Source organism: Carcharodon carcharias, chromosome 38 (genome assembly GCF_017639515.1).
Source record: "Carcharodon carcharias isolate sCarCar2 chromosome 38, sCarCar2.pri, whole genome shotgun sequence".
In the NCBI taxonomy this organism is placed as follows: Eukaryota; Metazoa; Chordata; class Chondrichthyes; order Lamniformes; family Lamnidae; genus Carcharodon; species Carcharodon carcharias.
The window spans coordinates 968,946-980,547 of NC_054504.1; the positions used below are offsets into that span (position 1 = coordinate 968,946).

General features: G+C 43.7%; 1 protein-coding gene across 2 annotated transcripts in view; it reads right to left on the reverse strand.

Annotated features, from left to right (window-relative positions):
• The window catches only part of thoc6 (THO complex 6), a 40,271-nt gene extending 28,880 nt beyond the window's left edge, over positions 1 to 11,391 (reverse strand). The window contains exons 1-5 of one of the 2 annotated variants that reach the window (XM_041180027.1): positions 11,271 to 11,391; positions 5,528 to 5,643; positions 5,270 to 5,334; positions 3,555 to 3,658; positions 3,089 to 3,126 (exon numbers count right to left, since the gene is read on the reverse strand). In XM_041180027.1, the coding sequence (XP_041035961.1) occupies positions 3,089 to 3,126; positions 3,555 to 3,658; positions 5,270 to 5,334; positions 5,528 to 5,643; positions 11,271 to 11,285 (338 nt within the window). In that variant the 5' untranslated portion in view covers positions 11,286 to 11,391. Of the gene's footprint in view, positions 1 to 3,088; positions 3,127 to 3,554; positions 3,659 to 5,269; positions 5,335 to 5,527; positions 5,644 to 11,261 lie in introns of both variants that reach the window. The other variant, XM_041180026.1, reaches the window with a different exon arrangement.
• Between the last annotated feature and the right edge of the window lie 211 nt (positions 11,392 to 11,602).

An 11,602-nucleotide genomic window follows, 5' to 3' on the forward strand; every position in this document is an offset into this window, starting at 1 on the left:
AGAGAGAGAGAGAGAGCCAAGCTCGAGTACACACTTCCAGCTCAGAGACAGAGAGAGAGAGAGAGAGAGAGAGAGAGAGAGCCAAGCTCGAGTACACACTTCCAGCTCAGAGACAGAGAGAGAGAGAGAGAGAGAGAGAGAGAGAGAGCCAAGCTCGAGTACACACTTCCAGCTCAGAGACAGAGATAGAGACAGAGATAGAGACAGAGATAGAGACAGAGAGAGAGACAGAGAGAGAGACAGAGAGAGAGACAGAGAGAGAGACAGAGAGAGAGAGCCAAGCTCGAGTACACACTCCCAGCTCAGAGAGAGAGAGAGCCAAGCTTGAGTACTGTCGAAAGGAGCACTGCCAACTTCTGTCCAGAGGAGGCGGGGGGGTGGTGGGGGGGGGTTGTGGTCTGCTGCCTGGTACATTTTATGTTAACAAGCTCTCGAGTGGGGGGCCTGAAAGGGTTAAATTCTGAAGGCAGTCAGCACAGCCTGGGCTGGAGCACCCTCTCCAGTTCAAGACGACGAAGGGGTGATCTGGTAGAGGGGGTTGAAGATGGTCCAAGGCTTGGGTTTGGCCCGTAGAGAGGACCGAATTCGAGTTTGGTTGGGCTGGTGGGGGCAGGAGGTTAGAAGTTGAGCCAGGGCCTTCAGCTGGGGTAGGGGGGGGGGGGGGCAATGTCAAAAAATATTTCCTCAACACGGTGAAAAGGCTTGATAATAAACCCAAGTGAAGCCTTTCTTGGGCCGATCGGGGTTCCGGGGTCCGGGGTCCGAAGGCCGTGAATAGCGTCAACAGGGCTGCAGGAGGCGAAGGGCTGAATGGCCTCCTCCTGTCACTGCCATTTGTCCCAGTCGCACGTGGCGTGGTCATCCAGGCACCGGCGGAAGCGCCGACCAGCGCCGTCGGAATGCGTATGGGCAGCGGGGGAGGGGGGGGGGTCAGTGTCAGCAGGGGCACTGTGGGATCCTGCTGTGCACCGATGGGCAGCAGCGTTTCCCTGCCCGGCGACGTGACATGGGTTGCACGAGCGTGACGGGTGGACGAGGGTTGGCGCAACGGGAAGGGGTTTGGGTCCGTTGGGATTGTGTACGGTGGCAGTGAACGGGAAGGGGTTTGGGTCCATTGGGATTGTGTACGGTGGGAGTGAACGGGAAGGGGTTTGGGTCCGTTGGGATTGTGTACAGTGGGAGTGAACGGGAAGGGGTTTGGGTCCATTGGGATTGTGTACGGTGGGAGTGAACGGGAAGGGGTTTGGGTCCATTGGGATTGTGTACGGTGGGAGTGAACGGGAAGGGGTTTGGGTCCATTGGGATTGTGTACGGTGGGAGTGAACGGGAAGGGGTTTGTGTCCATTGGGATTGTGTACGGTGGGAGTGAACGGGAAGGGGTTTGGGTCCATTGGGATTGTGTACGGTGGGAGTGAACGGGAAGGGGTTTGGGTCCATTGGGATTGTGTACGGTGGGAGTGAACGGGAAGGGGTTTGGGTCCATTGGGATTGTGTACAGTGGGAGTGAACAGGAACGGGTTTGGGTCCATTGGGATTGTGTACAGTGGGAGTGACCGGGAAGGGGTTTGGGTCCATTGGGATTGTGTACGGTGGGAGTGAACGGGAAGGGGTTTGGGTCCATTGGGATTGGGTACGGTGGGAGTGAACGGGAAGGGGTTTGGGTCCATTGGGATTGTGTACGGTGGGAGTGAACGGGAAGGGGTTTGGGTCCGTTGGGATTGTGTACGGCGGGAGTGAACGGGAAGGGGTTTGGGTCCATTGGGATTGTGTACGGTGGGAGTGAACGGGAAGGGGTTTGGGTCCGTTGGGATTGTGTACGGCGGGAGTGAACGGGAAGGGGTTTGGGTCCATTGGGATTGTGTACGGTGGGAGTGAACGGGAAGGGGTTTGGCTCCGTTGGGATTGTGTACAGTGAGAGTGAACGGGAAGGGGTTTGGGTCCATTGGGATTGTGTACGGTGGGAGTGAACGGGAAGGGGTTTGGGTCCATTGGGATTGTGTACAGTGGGAGTGAACGGGAAGGGGTTTGGGTCCATTGGGATTGTGTACGGTGGGAGTGAACGGGAAGGGCTTTGGGATTGGGATTGTGTACGGTGGGAGTGAACGGGAAGGGGTTTGGGTCCATTGGGATTGTGTACAGTGGGAGTGAACGGGAAGGGGTTTGGGGCCATTGGGATTGTGTACGGTGGGAGTGAACGGGAAGGGGTTTGGGTCCATTGGGATTGTGTACAGTGGGAGTGAACGGGAAGGGGTTTGGGATTGGGATTGTGTACAGTGGGAGTGAACGGGAAGGGGTTTGGGTCCATTGGGATTGTGTACAGTGGGAGTGAATGGGAAGGGGTTTGGGTCCACTGGGATTGTGTACAGTGGGAGTGAACGGGAAGGGGTTTGGGATTGGGATTGCGTACGGTGGGAGTGAACGAGAACGGGTTTGGGTCCATTGGGATTGTGTACAGTGGGAGTGAACGGGAAGGGGTTTGGGTCCATTGGGATTGTGTACAGTGGGAGTGAACGGGAAGGGGTTTGGGATTGGGATTGCGTACGGTGGGAGTGAACAAGAACGGGTTTGGGTCCATTGGGATTGTGTACAGTGGGAGTGAACGGGAAGGGGTTTGGGTCCATTGGGATTGTGTACAGTGGGAGTGAACGGGAAGGGGTTTGGGTCCATTGGGATTGTGTACAGTGGGAGTGAACGGGAAGGGGTTTGGATCCATTGGGATTGTATACAGTGGGAGTGAATGGGAAGGGGTTTGGGATTGGGATTGTGCACTGTTGGAGTGAACGGGAAGGAGTTCGGGTCCATTGGGATTGTGTACAGTGGGAGTGAACGGGAAGGGGTTTGGGTCCATTGGGATTGGGTACAGTGGGAGTGAACGGGAAGGGGTTTGGGTCCATTGGGATTGTGTACAGTGGGAGTGAACGGGAAGGGGTTTGGGTCCATTGGGATTGTGTACAGTGGGAGTGAACGGGAAGGGGTCTGGGTCCATTGGGATTGTGTACAGTGGGAGTGAACGGGAAGGGGTTTGGGTCCATTGGGATTGTGTACAGTGGGAGTGAACGGGAAGAAATATATTAAAGCATTGAGTTACCCAAATGCTGGTCGACGGATCCAAACCTCTTTACAACCCTGAAAAATAAACATTAAAGAACATAATCACAGTGCGTTAGATACACTGTCCTTTCCCCCTCTGAGACCGGGTGTCACAGTGCGTAAGATACACTGTCCTTTCCCACTCTGGGACCGGGTGTCACAGTGCGTTAGATACACTGTCCTTTCCCCCTCTGGGACTGGGTGTCACAGTGCGTTAGATACACTGTCCTTTCCCCCTCTGGGACCGGGTGTCACAGTGCGTTAGATACACTGTCCTTTCCCCCCCTGGGACCGGGTGTCACAGTGTGTTAGATACACTGTCCTTTCCCCCCCTGGGACCGGGTGTCACAGTGCGTTAGATACACTGTCCTTTCCCCCCCTGGGACCGTGGACCATCATCTGAATTATGGGGCTCGAACCAACAACCTTCTGGCACCATTAGTGCCCAAGTGACTGCGAGTTACCTTCTTAATGAGGTCATTCCAGTTCCAAGCCTTGATGTCTCCAGTTCCAGAACTTATCAGCTGCCGGTTGGTGGAAACCAAACTGTAGACAGGACCCTCATGAGCTGTAAATCACAGCACGGGGTTAGATACAGAGTAAATCTCACTCTACACCGTCCCCATCAAACACTCCCAGGACAGGTACAGCACGGGGTTAGATACAGAGTAAATCTCCCTCTACACCGTCCCCATCAAACACTCCCAGGACAGGTACAGCACGGGGTTAGATACAGAGTAAATCTCCCTCTACACTGTCCCCATCAAACACTCCCAGGACAGGTACAGCACGGGGTTAAATACAGAGTAAATCTCCCTCTACTCCGTCCCCATCAAACACTCCCAGGACAGGTACAGCACGGGGTTAGATACAGAGTAAATCTCCCTCTACACCGCCCCCATCAAACACTCCCAGAACAGGTACAGCACGGGGTTAAATACAGAGTAAATCTCCCTCTACACCGTCCCCATCAAACACTCCCAGGACAGGTACAGCACGGGGATAGATACAGAGTAAAGCTCCCTCTACACTGTCCCCATCAAACACTCCCAGGACAGGTACAGCACGGGGTTAGATACAGAGTAAATCTCCCTCTACACTGTCCCCATCAAACACTCCCAGGACAGGTACAGCACGGGGTTAGATACAGAGTAAATCTCCCTCTACACCGTCCCCATCAAACACTCCCAGGACAGGTACAGCACGGGGTTAGATACAGAGTAAATCTCCCTCTACACCGTCCCCATCAAACACTCCCAGGACAGGTACAGCACGGGGTTAGATACAGAGTAAAGCTCCCTCTACACCGTCCCCATCAAACACTCCCAGGACAGGTACAGCACGGGGTTAGATACAGAGTAAAGCTCCCTCTACACTGTCCCCATCAAACACTCCCAGGACAGGTACAGCACGGGGTTAGATACAGAGTAAATCTCCCTCTACACTGTCCCCATCAAACACTCCCAGGACAGGTACAGCAAGGGGTTAGATACAGAGTAAAGCTCCCTCTACACCGTCCCCATCAAACACTCCCAGGACAGGTACAGCACAGGGTTAGATACAGAGTAAATCTCCCTCTACACTGTCCCCATCAAACACTCCCAGGACAGGTACAGCACGGGGTTAGATACAGAGTAAATCTCCCTCTACACCGTCCCCATCAAACACTCCCAGGACAGGTACAGCACGGGGTTAGATACAGAGTAAATCTCCCTCTACACTGTCCCCATCAAACACTCCCAGGACAGGTACAGCACGGGGTTAGATACAGAGTAAATCTCCCTCTACACTGTCCCCATCAAACACTCCCAGGACAGGTACAGCACAGGGTTAGATACAGAGTAAAGCTCCCTCTACACCGTCCCCATCAAATACTCCCAGGACAGGAACAGCACGGGGTTAGATACAGAGTAAAGCTACCTCTACACCGTCCCCATCAAACACTCCCAGGACAGGTACAGCACGGGGTTAGATACAGAGTAAATCTCCCTCTACACTGTCCCCATCAAACACTCCCAGGACAGGTACAGCACGGGGTTAGATACAGAGTAAATCTCCCTCTACACTGTCCCCATCAAACACTCCCAGGACAGGTACAGCACGGGGTTAGATACAGAGTAAAGCTCCCTCTACACTGTCCCCATCAAACACTCCCAGGACAGGGACAGTTCGGACTTACCTTGGAAGGTGAAAATGGGCCTTTGACTCTCTTCGGTTGCTTCTATACTGAGTGCAGCTGCCAGACTGGAGATGCGAGAGAGAGAGAGAGAGAGAGAGAGAGAGAGAGAGAGTGTGAGAGCGTGTCGGCCGTGATAGGAGGGTTGAGAACGTCAGGGGTGGGGGTGTTATCCCTGTTAGGGTGCAGGCCTGGGTGGGGCAGGGAGGCCAGGTCAGGTTTCAGAGGGTAGAGGGCAGTGGAGGGGGCGGGGCCCCATACCTGAAGATGCCGATCTCCCCGTAGTTGTTCCCAGCTGCTAGATACTTGCCGCAGGGAGAGAAGCTCTGGCTGAAGACGGTCATGTGGAGTAGCTCCAGTCTCCGCTGTATGTCCGCCTGTGGGAAGCCACCACAAACAACACCCTGGTTCAATCGAGCACTTGACATTCAATGGCATCATCATCACTGAATCCCCCACTATCAACATCCTGGGGGTGACCATTGACCAGAAACTGAACTGGGACCAGCCATATAAATACTGTGGCTACAAGAGCAGGTCAGAAGCTGGGAATCCTGCGAAGAGTAACTCACCTCCTGACCCCCCCAAAGCCTGTCCACCATCTACAAGGCACCAGTCAGGAGTGTGATGGGACACTCCCCACTTGCCTGGATGAGTGCGGCTCCCACAACACTCAAGAAGCTCGACACCGTCCAGGACAAAGCAGCACCCCGCTCGATCGGCACCCAATCCACAAACATTCACTCCCTCCACCACCGACGCACAGTAGCAGCAGCGTGTGTACCATCTACAAGATGCACTGCAGCAACTTGCCAAGGCTCCTTCGACAGCGCTGCCCAAACCCTTGACCTCTACTGTCTAGAAGGATGAGGGCAGCAGACACATGGGGAACACCACCACCTGGAAGTTCCCCTCCGAGCCCCTCACCATCCTGACTTGGAAATATATCGGCCGTTCCTTCACTGTCGCTGGGGTCAAGTCCTGGAACTCCCTCACTAACAGCGTCGTGGTTGTACCTACACCACACGGGACAAAATCCTGGAACTCCCTCACTAACAGCGCCGTGGGTGTACCTACACCACACGGGACAAAATCCTGGAACTCCCTCCCTAACAGCGCCGTGGGTGTACCTACACCACACGGGGACAAAATCCTGGAACTCCCTCCCTAACAGCGCCGTGGGTGTACCTACACCACACGGGGACAAAATCCTGGAACTCCCTCCCTAACAGCGCCGTGGGTGTACCTACACCACACGGGACAAAATCCTGGAACTCCCTCACTAACAGCGCCGTGGGTGTACCTACACCACACGGGTCAAAATCCTGGAACTCCCTCCCTAACAGCGCCGTGGGTGTACCTACACCACATGGTACAAAATCCTGGAACTCCCTCCCTAACAGCGCCGTGGGTGTACCTACACCACACGGGTCAAAATCCTGGAACTCCCTCCCTAACAGCGCCATGGGTGCACCTACACCACACGGGACAAAATCCTGGAACTCCCTCCCTAACAGCACCGTGGGTGTACCTACACCACACGGGTCAAAATCCTGGAACTCCCTCTCTAACAGCGCCGTGGGTGCACCTACACCACACGGGTCAAAATCCTGGAACTCCCTCCCTAACAGCGCCGTGGGTGTACCTACACCACACGGGGACTGCAGCGGCTCAAAAAGGCGCCTCACCCACCACCTTCTCAAGGGGCATTTAGGGACGGGCAACAAATGCTGGGCCCGGCCAGCGACACCCACAAATTGTGAAAGACTAAATTACACTTGCACCTCTGAACATCTGAGGACCGTGGTGGGGTGGGGGGGGGGGGCAGTAATGGGCATTTCACGTCACTGAATGGTTCCAGGGATGAGGGGACTACAGTTCATGTGGAGAGATCGAGGGAGCTGGGATGGTTTTCCTTAGATCGGGGAAGGTTAAGGGGGAGATTGAATCGAGGGCGTTCCCAATCGGGAAGGGGGGGTCGGGATCGAGTCAGTGAGGGGAATCTGTTCCTGGTGGCAGGAGGGTGGGGAAACCAGAGGGACAGGGATTGAAGGCGATTGGGGGAGACAGCCAGATGGGGGAACATTTTACTTGGACCCAGCGAGCTGTGGTGATCTGGTTAATGTGAGGAATATTTCTCCAAAGAAAATATGTTGAAATAATGTAAGAATGTTCCACCATTTCTAACATTCATTTCTAATGCCCTGTTATAATGTTCAGATATTAAAATAATATTAATTAATATTCATATAAACGTACATCACATTATTAAAATATGGGAATATAACATGAAACATATTTTGATAATGTTAAAGTATTTTTAAGATTAAAATATACTGTTTCAACAACTATATTATATATTATTGTTATATTATAATGTAATGATTACAATATTTTTAATGTTATATTTCATTGTTTTAATGAAAGTTCTAATATTAATATGATTTTGTAATCATTACATTATAATATAACGTAGTATATTAAATTATCGTTACATTATAATGTAGTATATTATATTATCATGTAATGATTACAAAATCATATTAAAATTAGAACTTTCATTAAAACAATGAAATATAACATTAAAAAATTAATAATTATAATGTAAAATCATATTAAAATTAGAACTTTCATTAAAACAATGAAATATAACATTAAAAAATTAATAATTATAATGTAATTATTAATTTTTTAATGTTATATTTCATTGTTTTAATGAAAGTTCTAATTTTAATATGATTTTGTAATCATTACATTATAATATAATATACTACATTATAATGTAACGATAATTTAATATACTACATTATATTATAATGTAATGATTACAAAATCATATTAATATTAGAACTTTCATTAAAACAATGAAATACTATAACATTAAAAATATTATAATATATAGTATTATATTATCGTTATATTATAATGTAATGATTGCAAAATCATATTAGTATTAGAACACTCATTAAAAATATTGTAATACTTACATTATAATATAACAATATATATTATTCTACATTATAATGTAATGATAATACAATATAACATACTACATTATTATAATGTAATGATATAATATATTATACTACATTATAATGTAATGATAATATAATATATTATACTACATTATTATAATGTTACGATAATAATATAACATACATTATAATGTAACGATAACATAATATTCTACATTATATCATATTATAATGTAATTATTACAATATTTTTAATGTTATATTTCATTGTTTTAATGAAAGTTCCAATATTATGATTTTGTAATCATTACATTATATAATGTAGATTATATTATCATTACATTATAATAATGTAGTATATTATATTATATTATATTATTGTTATATTATAATGTAAGTATTACAATGTTTTTAATGTTATATTTCATTGTTTTAATGAAAGTTCTAATATTAATATGATTTTGTAATCATTACATTATATAATGTAGATTATATTATCATTACATTATAATAATGTAGTATATTATATATTATTGTTATATTATAATGTAATGATTACAATATTTTTAATGTTATATTTCATTGTTTTAATGAAAGTTCTAATATTAATATGAATTTGTAATCATTACATTATAATGTAGTTGTTGAAACAGTATATTTTAATCTTAAAATATTTTAACATTATCAAAATATGTTTCAAGTTGTAATATTCGCACATTTTAATAATGTGACATACGATTATATGAATACGGAGGAGTAGGTCACTCAGCCCCTCGAGTCTGCTCCGCCATTCAATAAGATCATGGCTGATCGGATTGTAACCTCAGCCCCACATTCCTGCCTCCCCCCAATAACCTTTCACCTCCTTGCTAATCTGGAATCTATCACCTCTGCCTTATAAATATTCAAAGGCTCTGCTTCCACCACCTTTTGAGGAAGAGAGTTCCAAAGACTTGTGACCCTCAGGGAAAAAATTTCGCCTCATCTCAGTTTTAAATGGGCGACCTCTTATTTTTAAAGTGACCCCTAGTTCTAGATTCTCCCACAAGAGGAAACATCCTCTTCACATCCACCCTGTCCAGACCCCTCAGGATCTTAAAGGTTTCAATCAAGTCGCCTCTTACTCTGCTAAACTCCAGCGGATACAAGCCTAACCTGTCCAACCTTTCCTCATAAGACAACCCGACCAATCCTGGTATTAGTCTGGTAAACCTTTCCTGAACTGCTTCCAATACATTTACATCCTTTCTTAAATAAGGAGACCAATACTGAACACAGAGCTCCAGATGTGGTCTCACCAATGCCCTGTATAACTTAAGCAAAATCTCCCTTAACCTATCTACATCACATTGTAGCCTCCTTATGTCACAGTGTTCTAATATTAATATGTTTTATTAATGTTAAAATGTGTTATTCTTATTAAAACATTAGATTATCCACTAAAAACATTTTAACAAAATATTTTATGATATAATATTTCAATGTTAATATTCTAATCTTAGAATATTAGAATATTGTATTATTAAAATATTTGACTAATTTAACATTAATGCTAAATTAATATTATTGTAAAGATACTGACATAATATGTTTTAACATTACATTATTTGAATACATTACAATATTAAACATTTGAATAATGTTTTAGTATTCGAGTTACTTTAATATTACAATTTAATATCACAATATTAAACATTTGAATAATGTTTTAGTATTAGAGTTACTTTATTACAATATTAAACATTTGAATAATGTATTAGTACTCAAGTTACTTTATTACAATATTAAACATTTGAATAATGTTTTAGTATTCAAGTTACTTTAATATTACAATATTAAACATCTGAATAATGTTTTAATATTAGAATTACTTTAATATTACGATTTAATATCACAATATTAAACATTTGAATAATGTTATAGTATGAGTTACTTTAATATTACAATTTAATATCACAATATTAAATATTTGAATAATGTTATAGTATTAGAGTTACTTTAATACTACAACTTAATATCACAATATTAAACATTTGAATAATGTTTTAGTATTAGTTACTTTAATATTACAATTTAACATCACAATATTAAACATCTGAATAACGTTTTAATATTAGAGTTACTTTAATGTTACAATCTAACATCACAATATTAAGCATTTGAATAATGTTTTAGTATTAGTCACTTTAATATTACAATTTAACATCACAATATTAAACATTTGAATGTTTTAGTATTAGTTACTTTAATATTACAATATTAAAAATTTGAATAATGTTTTAGTATTAATTTACTTTATTACAATATTAATACAATATTAAACATTTGAATAATGTTTTAGTATTCAAGTTACTTTATTACAATATTAAACATTTGAATAATGTTATAGCATTAGAGTTACTTTAATATTACAATTTACCATCACAATATTAAACATTTGAATAACGTTTTAGTATTAGAGTTATCTTATTACAATTTAATATTACAATATTAAACAGTTGAATAATGTTTTAGTATTAGAGTTACTTTAATATTACAATTTAACATCACAATATTAAACATTTGAATAACGTTTTAGTATTAGAGTTATCTTATTACAATTTAATATCACAATATTAAACATTTGAATAATGTAATAGCATTAGAGTTACTTTAATATTACAATATTAAACATTTGAATGTTTTAGTATTAGTTACTTTAATATTACAATTTAACATCACAATATTAAACATTTGATTAATTTAACATTAAAATGCTATATTAATATGATGCATAATAATGGTAACATTATACTAGAACTGTAATATTATTTAAAAATTGTAATATTATTAAAACATTGGAATTTCGTAACATTTATTGGAAATGTTAACATTAGGAACAGTTCAACATTATCTTAACATGATAACATCATAAAGACATTGGAGTATTATCACATTAAAGATATTTGAACTCTTTTTCACTCTGAGAACATGATTATAACAATAGGTTAACTTGGGCCATTGAGCCAGTGGAAACCTACAACAGTTACCATGGGCGCCGCCATCTTGGATGCGCCTGCGCGGTTCCGCAAGAGCCCGCCCCGCCCTCTGGGTATCGTCGTGACCCTTGACCTTGCACCCGCCCTCTTTTTTTTAAATTAAAAAATAATTACGGCGCCCCGAGCTTGTAAGAAGCCGGGCTTTGAAAGCACGTGGCGGGTGGCAAGGGCTGTAAAATAAAATTGAAAAAGGACTCGACTCCAATCGTTTACCGTTGGGGCGGAGTTTGGCCCAACGCGCGATGGCTTCTGGGAGTGCTCCCACCTCCCCCCCCCCCACCTTCTAAAATAAAGAAAATTATAACCAATGACTTCGGAAAAGC